The sequence below is a fragment of the Hypanus sabinus genome, chromosome 4, assembly GCF_030144855.1.
Source record: "Hypanus sabinus isolate sHypSab1 chromosome 4, sHypSab1.hap1, whole genome shotgun sequence".
NCBI lineage: Eukaryota > Metazoa > Chordata > Chondrichthyes > Myliobatiformes > Dasyatidae > Hypanus > Hypanus sabinus.
The window spans coordinates 42,964,130-42,981,079 of NC_082709.1; the positions used below are offsets into that span (position 1 = coordinate 42,964,130).

Below are 16,950 nucleotides of genomic sequence, written 5' to 3' on the forward strand. Positions count from 1 at the left end.
CTGGCTAATTTAGTTGAAAATTAGAAAAAAAAGTGTAAGCAGTAAAGAAAAGTGCACATTAGTAATAGAGGTGTTTATCTTTACCTTTTGTTTTCTGCACTTTGTAAAATTAAAGCCTGCTTCTCATCTTCCAAGTCTGGCCTTTCTCTCGCCACTACAATACCCAAAAGTTGGTCTTGCATCCCCTCAGAAGTAATCATGAAGTTTAGCAGTGTCACCTGCAGTTAAGGGAAGATATCAAAAATTCAAGGATTAGTAGCAATTCATTAAAGTCATTTTTAAAGATAAGTATAATATTTATAACTTATTTCATATCACCATATGTGTGACAACCGTTTTATAACGGACTCAGTTGAGCTCACTTCCCATTACAGCTGTTTAAATATTTAACTATGGCTAAATTGTCATCATGTAGAATTAGAGCATAATTATCATTAGCCATTCAATTAAACTTAAAAAGTAAACCACTTTATTGACTCAATTTAACCATCTACTAATCTCAGAATGCTGAAAAAAGTGTTTCATTAATGTTTAAAAAGGTAGTGGGTTTGATAGATTTCAGAAGCTTTATAATAAAAAGATTCAAAGACACTCTAAAACTGTCAAATTTTTGGAAGGGTGGTTTATATATTTGTGATATAATTGCAACATAGAAGTTCCAACATTCTAATGTAATAGTTTATTACTTCCTTAAGGTCAAAGTTCAAAGGAAGTTTATCAAAATCACAATGCATTGCCCTAATATTAATTTTCTTGCAGATATTTACAAAAGAATGACAGTACAATAGAATCAATGAAGAACTGCTCACAAAAGCTGATATATGAACAATGTGCAAATACAAAAGAAGAGAATGAATGAATAAATGAATAGACAGATAGATAGATAAATTAATGAATAAACAATGCTGAGAACATAATTTGCGGAGTTCCAGAGTCCCTGAAAGTGAATACTGCATGGGTTGTTGAATCAGTTCAGAGATGAGGTGAGTGACGCTATCCACACTGGTTCTGGAGCCTGATGGTTGAAGGTTAATAATGGCTCCTGAACCTACTTGTGTGGGACTAGTTCAGGGATTATTTTACTGGTAGTATTTTCAATGTGACGAAACTGATATGTTTGACTTTATTTTGCCATGGATCCATAATTGTAAAATTAAGTGACTGCAATACAGAACTAGTTAAACTTATAATCAGTCATCATTAGACAAAATGTTTTTCAGATTAAGTCAAGAGAAGTGTGTTAGAGGAAAATTAGAATAAGACACACAGATATAATTATATTGACCGTTTAGACATAGTAGTAACATACTTATGTATTAATGCCATCTATATTTTGAATACAAAAAATGCAATACATTGGTAAGTATAGAAGTAGAAATGGTTGGAATCCTAGTATTTCTCTGCATTTTTGGCTGAGGGGAAATGGGTGTTATATAACCTGAAGTGTAACAGTACCTCAGATGAGAGGGCTATAATTTCAACATAACAAATTACATTGGCAATTACTATCAAAATTGTAGATTTCAGAATGAATAATCAATATAGCATGCAGCTGTGATAATTTTATATCATTATCTATAAAACTTTAGGTTATGGTAATATGATGGTGACATTCCTAGATAATTAATATAGAGGCCTGGATTAACAATCAAAAGACACAATTGAACTGCACTTGGCAGCTGGGAATTTAAATTTAGTTGATTAGGTTGCAAAAACCCATGTCACATTCCTTCAAAACAGGAATCTGCCACTCTTGCTCAGACTGATCTAAATGTGATTCATGGCCCAGAACAATGTGGTGACTTTCAGCTGCCTATAAATTGCTCATCAACCTATTCAATTCAACCTTAATTAAATTAGCAATAAGGAGTAAAAGCTCACCTTACCAGCAATGTTTACATTCCACATATTAGTAAAAAAACAAAAACCAAGATAAATAATTCTGATGAAATTTCAGACCTTGACAGATGTTTCTGGGAGGTAATGGGGATTTCTCAATTTAGTTGTGATGTAAAAGCGAAAATCTGGGGCATATTCAATTGTAGAGTCACCTAGTCGAATGCATATGGATCCACCTTGCTTGAATGTTTGTTTAAGTAGCAAAGGTTCCAAGATGGGATCCAGCTCCTCACCAACATTTTCCAACAAAACTGAAAAATCAAATGGTTAAAATAACTTTTATAAATGTCATGACTATTGACCACAAAGTCAGTATCTACTTGCACTGTGAATTTAAATCAGCAAGTTCATCAAAGATAATCATCCTATGATATGTAATAGTTTCATATTAGTTGCTGTTGACACCTTGAATTCTGAAGGATAATATCAAAATATTGAACTTTATCTTTCTCATAACCTTCACAGAATTAGTTTGCAGTACATTCTTAGTTGGAAATGATAAAAAACTGATGCTATCACAACTTAGCTAGTCACTATTATTTACAATCCCCATTTGAGTACAGTGACAAATTCCCAAAACATTATTTCCTTTAAAATGCTACCCAAAAGATATTTAAAATCAATCTCTTGCACCAGCTGAGAAGAACTGGGAAGAACAGTAAACAATTCATCCTTACTTCACTAATATTTGTCTTTAAATTACAATCTTTAAAAATGAAAATCAGCTGATATATATATATGTAAATAATCAGTATTCTAACCTATTTGCTCATCATAGCACCTTATTGCAGATTGGGTATACTCAGTATATGTTATCTAACATAATAACGGGGGGAAATATATATAGTTCTACAGTTTATCTATCTAATCATGACTAGTAAATACCAGATTTCTTTATGGTAAATTGTGCCTCCTTAAGGCACAGTTCACAAACTACATATTTGTGACTTACCAGGTGTGCCAAACTGAATGCAGTTTTCTAAAGTTCTTACAAAGTCAGCATCAGTGAGCTTAATTACATGAAGACTGTTGGCTTTTTCCATATTTTTTACCCACTTATTTGCCTGCCCTTGAGGATCTATCATCAGCGGCCACCTTCGAGAATTACTGCAAGTTAAAAACATTCATGCAACATTAACGATGCAAACATTACTATGATTTTATTTTACATTTGAATATAAGTGGCAAAGATATAAATACAATATTAAGTTAACAATAATCATGTCAAGATAGTTTTATTTTTATTATATAGCAGTTTAATTGTGTAGAACAAATTCCAATCTAACATATTATTTTCAGAGAACTGTTGTTATTTTATTGTTTAGAGTCATAGTGTTATACAACATGGAAACAGGCCATCTGACCTAATTTATCCATGCTGACTGAATACCTACTCAAGTGCATCCTGTTTGCCCCGGATCATCTTTAAATATTCCCCCTATTATACTAAACATCACCGCTCTGATTTTTGACATTCCTGTCCTGGAAAAAAGAACCTACTTATGCCCATCAAGATTTTAAAAACTTCTATAAAGACACTTCACAGCCTTCTTTGCTCTCTTCACCATTGTTCCCACCTCTGTTGCTACTTTCAAGGAATTATGCACCTTATATTCCTAGGTTACTTTGTTCAACTACACTCCCTATGGATCCCATTTGGTAGATGAACAAAATTAAAAATAAGCATTCTAGGATTTAAAAAAAAAACAGAGACAGGTTTCACAATTGTCTTCAGGTATTGTCATCACTATTTGAATGAATGTGTGCTTTACGTAGCAAACTCAAAGTCAAATGTATTGTCATATGTACAAATACATGCATGCCCTGGTGCAATGAAAAGCTTACATGCAGCAGCATCACAAGCACAAAGCATCATATAAGCACTATCCACAAGGAAGACATAAAGAGACGCAAGATAATGTTGCAGCTCTATAAAACTCTTGACATATTTGTTCAGTTCTGGTTGCCTTCTTATAGGAAGGATGTGGAAGCATTAGAGAGGGTGCTGAGAAGATTCACCAGGATTCTGGCTGGATTAGACAGCATGAATTCTACAGAAAGGTTCAGTGAGCTAAGGCTTTAATCTTTGGAGTGAAGGAGGATGGAAGGTGACTTGACAGTGATGTGTAAGTATGCTGCCAGTACATTTATCCACTGTGTAGCTATGGATAATACGAGAGGGCATACTTTTTAAGATGATTGGAGGAAAGTATGAGGAGGGGTAATGTCAGAGTAGGTTTTCTTTTTGCACAGAAGGTGGCAGGTGTTTGGAATGCACTACCAAAGGTGGTGGTAGAGGCAGATACATTAGGGACATTTAAGAAACTCTTAGACGTATGGATGAAAGAAAAATGGGACACAATGTGGGAAGGAAAGGTGAGACAGATCTTAGAGTAGCTTAATAGGTTGGCACAACATCATGAGCCAATGGCCTGAACTCTGATGTACTGCTCTATGTTCTGAACATAAATTATACATAATTATTACATGAAAATGTAACTAAAAATAAAATCATTTTAGTGCAAGGTGGTCAAAGTGTTCTACCTTTCAAGATTAGGTTCATGCCATTTGGTTCAAAAACCAAATGATTTAAGGGAAATAGATGTTCTCTACCCAGGCAATATGGGATTTCAGGTTTCTGTACCTTCTACCTAATAGTGGCTGTGAAAATAAGACATGGCTCAAATGGTGGCAATCTTTGGTGATGGATATTGCCTTCTCGAGGCAGCGCCTCGTGAAGATATTAGAAGTGGTGGGGAGGGATGTGCCAGTGATGAGTTGGTTGGTAAACCTGCTGGTATTCTTTCCTTATGAGTACATCAAGGTGCTGGGCCCAAGACAGGTCATCCAATACATTAATGCCCAAGAAATTAAAACTGCTCACTCTCTCCACCACTCCAAACATAGACTGTGGATATCCTCTCTGCTTCCCTTTCATGGAGTCAACAACTAGCTCATCACTTTTTCTAAGAGCTTGAGCACAGGTAAGTGAAATGTTGCTCGTTATGCCGCAGTCACTAGCCCTCTGGATCTTCATTAGCTAACAATATACAAGGAGTTAATGGACATCTTTGTCACCAGATTAAGACAAAACATTTATCAATATCCACTGCTTCCTTCCCTTCCCTTATTCCACCAAACAATTTTTCTCTTGGGAATATGAGCAGGCTGCCCTATACCGAATTTTACATCTTTCTCTAGTTTTCCCATCTTCCTTCACCAAAGTGAGTCCATGCAGGAATAGCATAGAAACCTATTGTAAACAAAACAAGTAATGACCTGCCATAACTTCAGGCTCATCTTGCACTTGTGGCACCATTTGAGAGTCCCACACTGACTTTGTCTGTCATGTCAGGAATCACAGAAATGAACCGGTAGCAAGTATCATCATTAGCCCTGAGAAACAAGCTTAAACAAGAACCTACTAAACCCTGTGGCCATCCAACTATTGATTGTGTAAGTCTTGTCAAGTCACTTTCAACCATAACTGCAGGTACAGTACACAGTAAAAATGAGACAACATTTTTCAGAACCATGGTGCTACATGAACAATACAAAAACCAAACTGAACTACATAAAACAACACAAAAACTACACTAGACTACAGACCTACCCAGGACTGCAAAAAGTGCACAAAACAGTGCAGACATTACAATAAATAATAAACAAGACAATAGGCACAGTTGAGGGCAGTAAGTTTGTGTCAGTCCAGACTCTGGTTATTGAGGAGTCTGATGGCTTGGGGGAAGAAACTGTTACATAGGCTGGTTGTGCGAGCCCGAATGCTTCGGAGCCTTTTTCCAGATGGCAGGAGGGAGAAGAGTTTGTATGAGGGGTGCGTGGGGTCCTTCATAATGCTGCTTTGCGGATGCAACATGTAGTGTTAATGTCTGTAATGGCGGAAGAGAGACCCCGATGATCTTCTCAGCTGACCTCACTATCCGCTGCAGGCTCTTGTGATCCGAGATGGTGCAATTTTCGAACCAGGCAGTGATGCAGCTGCTCAGGATGCTCTCAATACAGCCCCTGTAGAATGTGGTGAGGATGGGGGGTGGGAGATGGACTTTCCTCAACCTTCACAGGAAGTAAAGACACTGCTGGGCTTTCTTTGCTATGAAGCTGGTGTTGAGGGACCAGGTGAGATTCTCTATCAGGTGAACACAAAGAAATTCCCTGTACTGGCCCCACGCTAAGTTCCACTGTTAATAGTTACAACTCATCAGTACTCCTTGAAGAATTCAATTTTCTTCATTATGGACACGCTGAAAGGATTCAACTCAGTCACTCCATACTCCCACTCTTACCTGTGTGCCTTCAAGCCCATTTTCTACTGAGTTTTCCTGCTTTTCCATGAACTTCCCCACCACTTCAAACATTACCGAAGTTACAAATTGCATTTTAAGTTACATTGGCAAATGTCAACACTCTCTCTGTGGTTATAAGTATCTGAGCAGAAATGTGAAGGAATCACCAGGCCAATCTGATTAAAGCAGATCACGCTTCCATAAGGATAAGTTCCAATAAGCTACACTAACCACCAACTTCATCAAGACCTGCATGGAAGAGTGTATCCACAAAAACATCTTGAATCTTTCCAAAGCAGAAGTCCTCAATGAACCAGCAGATTTGTTGACTGCAGTGGACTGACCTCAACATTCAAGACTGGTGATCCAGAGACATTCCCAAAGTCTAGAATGACCTTGGGAAGACTATTGTGAGAGCAAAGAGACGATTCTCAACAATGTTGGAGTCACAAAAAGATGGTCAACAGCTGCAGTGAGGTTTACATGCTATTGCCTCCAACACAGTGTAAACAAACAGATAAATGGCATCAAGCTTCATTCCTCATGAGCTTATTGTCTTTTACGCATATTTTGATTAGAAAAAAGTGACACATTTGCATGAGTCCTCACAGCACCTGTCAACCCTGAGGTCTCAGCAGGCTGATATCAGAACATCCTTGGGGAGGGTCAGACCTCATAAAACGTCAGGCCAATGGCATATGTGGTTGAATGCTAAAAACCCATGCTGACAACTGGCTGGAATGATCAAGGACACCTTCAAACCCTTACTTCTGATGTCTGACGTTTCCACCAGTTTAAAGATGGCAACAATTGTGCCAAGCCTGGCTGTACTTGCACCTATCACAATGAAGTGTTTCAAGAATCTGGTTATGACTTAAAGCAACTACTTCTGTAAAGACTTGGACCCAGTCAATTCACCTATTACAGAATAGGTCTATATGAAGCTTTCTCACTGGCTCTTCACTGTGCTCTGGACCACCTAGGCAACTAGATCATGTACATCAGACCATTGTTCATTGACTACAGCTCAGCTTTTAACACCATCATCTGCTGAAAATGTATCATTAAACTCCAAAACTTTGATCTCTATAATTTCCTCTGGATTTTCATCCTTGACTTCCTCACTTGAAGACTACAATCAGTGCAAATCAGAAACACCACCACCTCGTCACTAACCATCAACACAGGTGATGTACAAAAGTTCAAAGTAAATTTAGTGTGAAAATATGTATTATATCACCATATAGTACCGATAGATTCATTTTCTTACAGGCAGCCACAGTATAACAAAGAAATATTATAAAATCAATGAAAAACTACACACAACCAATGATCAAAAGAATACAAACTGTGCAAATTCAAAACAAATAGATAAATAAATAAATAACACTGAGAACACGAGTTGTAGAGTCCTTGAAAGTGAGTCCATACATTGTGGAATCAGTTCAGTGTTGAGATGAGTGAAGTTATCCACGCTGGTTCAGGAGCCTGACGGATGAAGGGTAATAACTGTTCCTGAACCTGGTGGTGTGGGACCTAAGGCTCCTGTAACTCCTTCTCAATGGCAGTAGCAAGAAGTGAGCATGCCATGACTGTTGGGATTCCTTTTCTTGTGGCAGCATTCCTTGTAGATATGCTCAATGCTTTTCCTGTGATTAACTGGGCTCCATCCACCGTTTTTGTGGGTTTTTCCATTCTTGTGCATTGGTATTTCTATACCATGCTATGGTGCAACCAGTCAGGGTAATCTGCACTGAGCATCTATAGAAACATAGAAAACCTACAGCACAATACAGGCCCTTCAGCCCACAAAGTTGTGCCGGACATGACCCTACCTTTGAAATTACTAGGGTTATTCATAGTCCTCTATTTTTCTAAGCTCCAAGTACCTATCCAAAAGTCACTTAGAAGACCCTATTGTATGTGCCTCCACCACTGCTGCTGGCAGCCCATTCCATGCAGTTACCAGTCTCTACGTAAAAAACTTACCCCTGACATCTCCTCTCTACCTACTCCCGAGCACCTTAAACCTGTGCCCTGTTGTGGCAGCCATTTCAGCCCTAGGAAAAAGCCTCTGTCTATCCACATAATCAATGCCACTCATCATCTCTATCAGGTCACCTCTCATCCTCTGTCGCTCCAAAGAGAAAAGGCTTAGTTCACTCAACCTATTTTCATAAGGTATGCTCTGCAATCCAGGCAACATCCTTCTAAATCTCCTCTGCACCCTTTCTATGGTTTCCACATCCTTCCTGTAGTGAGGCAACCAGAACCAAGCACGGTGCTCCAAGTGGGTTCTGACCAGGGTCCTATATAGCTCCAACATTTCCTCTTGGCTCCTAAATTCAATTCCATGATTCATGAAGGCCAATACACCGTATGCCTTCTTAACCACAGAGTCAATCTGCCCAGCTGCTTTGAGCGTCCTATGGACTCAGACCCCAAGATCCCTCTGATCCTCCACACTGCCAAAAGTCTTACCATTAATACTATATTCTGCCATCATCTTTGACCTACCAAAATGAACCACTTCACACTTATCTGGGTTGAACCCCATCGGCCACTTCTCAGCCCAGTTTTGCATCCAATCAATGTCCCACTGTAACCTCTGACAGCCCTCCACACTATCCACAACACCTCCAACCTTTGTGTCATCAGCAGGTTTACTAACCCATCCCTCCACTTCCTCATCCAGGTCATTTATAAAGATCACACAGAGTAAGGGTCCCAGAACAGATCCCTGAGGCACCCCACTGGTCACCAATTTTACACAGAATATGACCTGTCTACAACCACTCTTTGCCTTCTGTGGGCAAGCCAGTTCTGGATCCACAAAGCAATGTCCCCTTGGATCCCATGCCTCCATACTTTCACAATAAGCCTTGCATGGGGTACCTTATCAAATGCCTTGCTGAAATCCATATACACTACATCTACCGCTCTTCCTTCATCAATGTGTTTAGCCAAATCCTCAAAAAATTCAATCAGACTCGTAAGGCACGACCTGCCCTTGACAAAGCTATGCTGGCTATTCTTAATCATGTTATTTATCTCCAGATGTTCATAAGTCCTGCGTCTCAGGATCTTCTCCATCAACTTACCAACCACTGAGGTAAGACTCACTGGTCTATAATTTCCTGGGCTATCTCTACTCCCTTTCTTGAATAACAGAACAACATCTGCAACCCTCAAATCCTCTGGAACCTCTCCCATCCCCCTTGATGATGCAAAGATCATCGTCAGAGGTTCAGGCAATCTCCTCCCTTGCCCCCCCACAGTAGCCAGGGGTACATCTCATCCAGTCCCAGTGACTTATCCAACTTGATGCTTTCCAAAAGCTCCAGCACATCCTCTTTCTTAATATCTACATGCTCAAGCTTTTTAGTCCGCTGTAAGTCATCACTACAATCACCAAGAAGCAAAGTATTCATTAAGTACCTCTGTTATTCCCTCCGGTTCCATACACACTTTCCCACTGTCACATTTGATAGTTCCTATTCTTTCACGTCTTATCCTCTTGCTTTTCACATACTTGTAGAATGCCTTGGGGTTTTCCTTAATTCTGCCCACCAAGGCCTTCTCAAGGCCCCTTCAGGCTCTTCTAATTTCCTTCTTAAGCTCCTTCCTGTTAGCTCTTCCTTCCTTCCTGTTAGATCTTCTAGACCTCTAACATTACCTAGCTCTCTGAACCTTTCGTAAGCTTTTCTTTTCTTCTTGACTAGATTTACTACAGCCTTTGGATACCACGGTTCCTGTATCCTACCGTAACTTCCCTGTCTCATTGGAACATACCTGTGCAGACCTCCACACAAACATCCTCTGAACATTTGTCACATTTCTTCCGTACTTTTCCCTGAGAACATCTGTTCCCAATTTAAGCTTCTAATTTCCTGCCTGATAGCCTCATAATTCCCCTTACTCCAATTAAATGCTTATCTAACGTGTCTGTGCCTATCTCTCTCCAATGCTGTTGTAAAGGAAATAGAATTATGATCACTATCTCCAAAATGCTCTCCCACTGAGAGATCTGACACCTGTACTGGTTCAGTTCCCAATACCAAATCAAGTACAGTCTCTCCTCTTGCAGGCTTATCTACAAATTGTGTCAAGAAACCTTCCTAAACACACCTAACAAACTCCACCCCATCTAAACCCTTTGCTCTGGGGAGATGCCAATCAATATTTGGGAAATTAAAATCTCTAAAACCCGGCACTTGAAGTAACCAATCCTGTCCCTGAGCCATCCAAGTCTCTGTCATGGCCACCACATCACATCTCCAAGTACTGATCCACACTCTAAGCTCATCCGCTTTGTTGACAACACTCCTTGTGTTAAAATAGACACATCTCAAGCCGTCCGTCTGAGTGTGTCCCTTCCCTCTCACCTGACTATCCTCCCTCTCACACTGTCTCCAAGCTTTCTCTATTTGTGAGCTAACCTCCTCTTCTCCAGTCTCTTCAGTTCGGTTCCCACCCCCCAACAATTCTAGTTTAAACTCTCCCCAGTAGCCTTAGCAAACCTCCCCACCAGGATATTGGTCCCGCTGGGATTCAAATGCAACCCATCCTTTTTGTACAGGTCACACCTGCCCCAAAAGAGGTCCTAATGATCCAGAAATCTGAATCCCTGCCCCCTGTTCCAATCCCTCAGCCATGCATTTATCCTCCACCTCACTCTATTCTTATACTCATTGTTGCGTGGCACAGGCAGTAATCCCGAGATTACTACCTTTGTGGTCCTGCTTCTCAACTGCTTTCCTAACTCCCTGTTGTCTTTTTTCAGGATCTCTTCCCTTTTCCTACCTATGTCATTGGTACCCATATGTACCACGACCTCTGGCTTTTCTCCCTCCCACTGCAGGATATCTTGGACACCATCTGAAATATCTTGGATCCTGGCAACTGGGAGGCAAACTACCATCCGAGTTTCTTTCCTGCGTCCACAGAATCGCTTGTCTGACCCCCTAACTATAGAGTCCCCAATCACTACTGCCTTCCTCTTCCTTTCCCTACCCTTCTGAGCCACAGGGCCGGACTCTGTGCCAGAGGTGCGACCACTGTTGCTTCTCCCAGGTAGGCTGTTCCCCGCCCCCCAATAGTACTCAAACCCGAGTACTTATTGTCAAGGAGTACAGCCACAGGGGTCCTCTCTAGTACTGACTCTTCCCCTTCCCCCTCCAGACTGTGACCCAGTTGTCTGTCTCTCGTGGCCCCGGTATGACCACCTGCCTATAACTCCTTTCTATCATCTCTTTGCTCTCCCTGACCACACGAAGGTCATCGACCTGCATCTTCAGTTCCCTAAAGCGGTCCCTTAAGAGCTGCAGCTCGACACACTGGGAGGCTGGGAGACTCCAGGACTTCCTACATCTGACACTGAGCACAGAACATTGGCCTCACACACATACCTCCTTTCCTCGCCTCATCCCGTTACCGCCTAAGCCCGTTGAGCCAAAGCCCTATCACTCTGCTGCCTCTCACTGTGCTGCCTGCTGCATATGGCTGCCTTCTTTTTAAACTTTTCCCACTCTACTGGCTGACGTCACGCACCTGCGCAGTCTTGCCTCTCTTTACCCCAAGTATTAAAATGCCTTGTTTCCGAAAATCCTTAGCCGTTCCACTCACAGCCTTCTTGCTTAGAAGATCGTCAAAGTTTTAGATGACCTGCCAAATCTGCACAAACTTCTAAGGAAATAGAGATGCTGCTGTGCCTTCTTTAAAATGGTGTGAGATAGGTCATCTGGTTGAGTTGTGTCATAACAATAAACTTACACTCAACATCAGCAAAACCAAGAAACTGAATAACTGATTCTTGATTTCAGAAAGAAGACAGCTTTCCTCATTGAAAATATCCAGTGGGCAGGATGAGCAGCTTCATGATCCTGTGTGTCAATATCTTGGAATACTATCCCGGGCCCAGCAAATAAATGCAATCATGAAGAGGGCGCGCCATAGTCTCTACTTTCTCAGGAGTTTGTGCAGATTAGCATGTCATCTTAAACATGTGTGTGAGTGTGCCCTTCACTCCTGGTGGAGTCATCGGGGGCGCCATCGTGACAAGTTTTTTGCACCGATCTTTTTGGGTGATTGCTCATCGTACAGCGTGTCTTGGGCATCTGAAACCTGGTGGAGCCCATCCCTCTCCAGGTTTTTGGAGCCAGCTAGATTCGAACTCGGGAGTCTTCATTCCGAAGTCTGGCGCTGATGCCATTATGCCACCAACTGGCCTATCTTAAACATAGGAACATAGAAAACCTACAACACAATACAGGCCCTTCAGCCCCAAAAGCTGTGCCAAACATGTTCTTACATTAGAAATTACTTAGGATTTCTGATAGCCCTCTATTTTTCTAAGCTCCATGTACCTATCCAGGAGTCTCTTAAAAGACTCTATTGTATCTGCCTCCACCACCGTTGCTGGCAGCCCATTCCGCGCACTCACCACTCTCTGAGTAAAAAACTTAACCTTGACGTCTCCTCTGTACCTACTTCCAAGCACCTTAAACCTGTGCCCTCTCATGCTAGCCATTTCAGCCCTGGGGAAAAGCCTCTGACTATCCACACGATCAATGCCTCTCATTATCTTATACACCTCTATCAGGTCACTTCTCATCCACTGTTGCTGTAAGGAGAAAAGGCTGAGTTCACTTAACCTATTCTCATAAAGCATGCTCCCCAATCCAGGCAACATACTTCTAAATCTCCTCTGCACCCTTTCTATGGTTTCCACATCCTTCCTGTAGTGAGGCAACCAGAACTGAGCACTCCAAGTGGGGTCTGATCAGGGTCCTATATAGCTGCAACATTTCCTTTCGGCTCTTAAACTAAATCCCACAATTGATGAAGGCCAATACACCATACGCCTTCTTAACCACAGCGTCAACCTACCCAGCTGCTTTGAGTGTCCTATGGACTCGAACCCCAAGATCCCTCTGATCCTCCACACTGCCAAGAGTCTTACCATTAATATTATATTCTGAAATCATATTTGATCTACCAAAATGAACCACTTCACAGTTATCTGGGCTGAACTCCATCTGCCACTTCTCAGCCCAGTTTTGCATCCTAACAATGTACCGATGTAACCTCTGACAGCCCTCCACACTTATCCACAACACCCCCACAACCTTTGCGTCATCAGAAAATTTACTAACCCGTCCCTCCACTTCCTCATCCAGGTCATTTATAAAGATCACAAAGAGTAAGGGTCCCAGAACAGATCCCTGAAGCACACCATTGGTCACCAATCTCCATGCAGAATACGACCCGTCTACAACCACTCTTTGCCTTCTGTGGGCAAGCTAGTTCTGGATCTGCAAAAGAATGTGCCCTTGGATCCCATGCCTCCTTACTTTCTCAATAAGCCTTGCATGGGGTACCTTATCAAATGCCTTGCTGAAATCTATATACACTACATCTACTGCTCTACCTTCATCAATGTGTTTAGTCACATCCTCAAAAAATTCAGTCAGGCTCATTAGGCACGATTTGCCTTTGACAAAGCCATGCTGACTGTTCCTAATCATATTATGCTTTGACAAGCTTCTACAGATGTACAATAACAAGCATTCTGTCTGGCTGTATTACAGCCTGGTACAGAATTCCAAAGCACAGCAATGTAAGAGGCTATTGAGAATAGCTGACTCAGCCAAATGCATCAAGGTAAATGTCTTCCCACGATTAAGGACATCTTCAAAAGGTGATATCACAGGAAGGCATCAACCTTCATCAGCGACCCCCAGCATCCTATGCTGCTAAGGCATAAAGATAATTTGCATTGTGTTTATATTCTGTGTATGTTTACCTATCACAATTAACTTGTCAGAGCTCGATGGGCAGTTTGAAATCCAAATTCTAGAATCTGTCAATCACATTAATAAAATCCATTGGTAAATGATAGAAAACATTAATATTGATCATAAATACTCACGATATGATAATGGCATTATCAATGGAAAAGTTATCAGAAGGTAATCCAGCAATATTCCAGGCTCGAATTTTTACAGGGTCGCCCAGAGTTGTTGTCAGAGACAAATCATCGGAACATGGGATGAGCATATCTTTGCACTTCTCAACCCATTTTTCTGCTTGCCACTACAAAATAATAGGCAAATTGATTAGTTAAGGACTATGTGCAGACAAGTAGTAATGATGTAATAGTTTGTCTGTACTTTAGATAATGAAAAATAGATTGGAAATAAAATCTGTTTTGCTTTAAAGTAAGCTAAATTACTGAGATTGTCTGACAAATATATTTATTTTAGAAGCAACAACTGAGGGATTCTTTAATAGCACATCTATGATTCAAAACAATGGAGAGCAAAGTTTCACCTCTTGCTACCAGTTCACATGAAAGAAACAGGACAGTAGTCTTCAAATTTGAACTAACTATTGCAAGATAAGTAGCTGTACAGAATGTTCCAAAATTAATAACCGTAACATATTTATAAAAGCCAATAAAATACTTCTGCAGTTATGAAAGGAGTAATTTATAATGCATTGTAAACTGTTTAGTGAAATGAAAGGGTAATCAATGAACAAGCCAACTGAGAAGCCAATGTGAATAAATGTATACTTATTTCAGATGATCTTATGATGTTACAATCAGACTATTACAACTGGATTGTTAAATTAAGTGTTCTATAGAAATTTGTTTACCTATGGTTGTGGTCAGATCTGTAAAAAACCTAGTTTAAAAAAAAGTATACAATTTTCATATTCCTAACACCAGGCCCATAAACAAAGCTAGAAGGACAATAATTGAGCTGTTTCTACTCTGTGTTCAAAGCCAGCCTACAACTCTTAAAACTGAAACACTTAAAATTTTTAAAACTGTACCCACATCAACATTATTTAAATAATCAGAATCAGAATCAGGTTTAATATCACCCGCATATGTCATGAAATTTGCAAACTTTACAGCAGCAGTACCATGCAATACACGATAAATAAATACAGAGTGGAAAATGAATTACAGTAGGTATGTATCTGTCTATTAAATAGTTAAGTTAAAATAAGTAGTGCAAAAAAAAAGAATAAAAATGTAGTGAGGTAGTGAGCATGGTGTTCATACTATGGAGGGTAGTACCCATGATGGAGCAAACTGATGTTACAAGTATCTGCAACTTACTTTGAACTTGTGCAGTAGCTCCCCCGTATCAGACAATGATGCAGCCAGTCAGAATGCTCTCCACATTTGTAGAATCTTTTGAGTGTTTTAGTTGACAAACCAAATCTCCTCAAACTCCTAATTAAATGTAGCCACCGTCTTGCCTTCTCTGTAGCTTCATCAAAGTGTTGCACCCAGGTTTGGTCCTCAGAGATACTGACACCCAGGAAACTGAAATTGTTCACTCGCTCCATTTCTGATCCTTCTATGAGGATTGATTTGTGTTCACTCATCTTACCCTTTATGAAGTCTGCAATTAGCTCCTTCGTCTTCCTGACATTGAGTGCAAGGTTGTTGCTGCTACACCACTCAACTACCTGGTATATTTAACTCCTTATGCCCTTCCGTCATCATCTGAAATTCTGCCAACAATGGCTGTATCATCAGCAAATTTATAGATGGTATTTGAGCTATGCCTAGCCATGCAGTCATGGGTGTAGACAGAGCAGAGCAGTGGGTTTGGCACACACCCTGTGGTGTGCTAATGTTGATTGTCAGTGACATGGAGCTGTTACTTCCTATCAGCACAGACTATAATCGAGGATCCATTTGCAGAGGACAATACAGAGGCCTAGCTCTGTAATAGACCTTTTGTTAACAGATTAATCACCTAGCCCAATGTGTCTCTGTTACATACAGATTTTAGGTTCAAGTGTCACATTTTCCCAACTATTATAATGGACTAAAATGGTTCCTGCTGTGTATGACATCCTGTTCCTGAAGTATTATTAGTGGATTAATGATGCATAGCTTTACATTTTAGCAGGGTTAAGTAATTAACTCTAGATCATTAGGGATGATTTGGTAATTGTTTTCTGATAAAAGCATTACAACAGGTTTCGGAATTCTGGCACCCAGGTACATCTGTGTGTCACTATATGAACATCTAAATACATAATGTTAACTCTGGCAAATCTTTTCATGAAATTCTCTACCTTACATTAAAACTAATACTGAAAATAAAACACTAATATTCAAATTGAAACATGTTTTAAATGTTACATTTTATAATTGTTGAATCAATTAGACATAACAGAATTTTATATAAAATACAAGGAAGTATAAGAAGTATACATTGCACTGAAAGATAGGTGGAAATTTACAGGTTTGAGCAAATTGAAATTTATTACTTTATTTTAGATTACCTGTCTATAGGTCGATGTAAAGGCCCCAAGATATGCCACAACTCCTGACGAAATCAGGATATCACCAGTCAGGTTAATGTATTGTTGTCCTAGATTTTTGGCTGTCTGATTCCAGCGTGTTTTCTCACCACCAAGTCCACCAATGAGCTGATCAGCACGGTGCAGTTTTTTACTGCACAAATCAACCTGGAAGGTAAGGTACCATTATTGTCACAAGTCAGCAAAAGTTGATAATGGTCACCTGTTAATCTATCAGTCCTAATGGGGTAACAATGATGTTCTCTTCTGCAACAAAAATGTCATTTACAAAAGTATCATTTACAAAATGTTTTTGAGTTAGAAGTATCAATGAAATAAAAATCACTGTACTCTGCAATATGAGAGAGAAAAGCCAAATCTGATGCAACAGTAATAAAGTTGAGTAACGGTAATT

The 16,950-nt window shown here is 40.1% G+C and overlaps 1 protein-coding gene across 1 annotated transcript in view; it reads right to left on the bottom strand.

Moving 5' to 3' along the window:
- The window catches only part of dnah7 (dynein, axonemal, heavy chain 7), a 269,206-nt gene that overhangs the window by 95,849 nt on the left and 156,407 nt on the right, over positions 1–16,950 (bottom strand). Inside the window, exons 45-49 of the mRNA XM_059966905.1 lie at positions 16,518–16,703; positions 14,134–14,297; positions 2,852–3,006; positions 1,960–2,150; positions 85–218 (exon numbers count right to left, since the gene is read on the bottom strand). Of these exons, the coding sequence (XP_059822888.1) occupies positions 85–218; positions 1,960–2,150; positions 2,852–3,006; positions 14,134–14,297; positions 16,518–16,703 (830 nt within the window). The remainder of the gene's footprint in view (positions 1–84; positions 219–1,959; positions 2,151–2,851; positions 3,007–14,133; positions 14,298–16,517; positions 16,704–16,950) is intronic.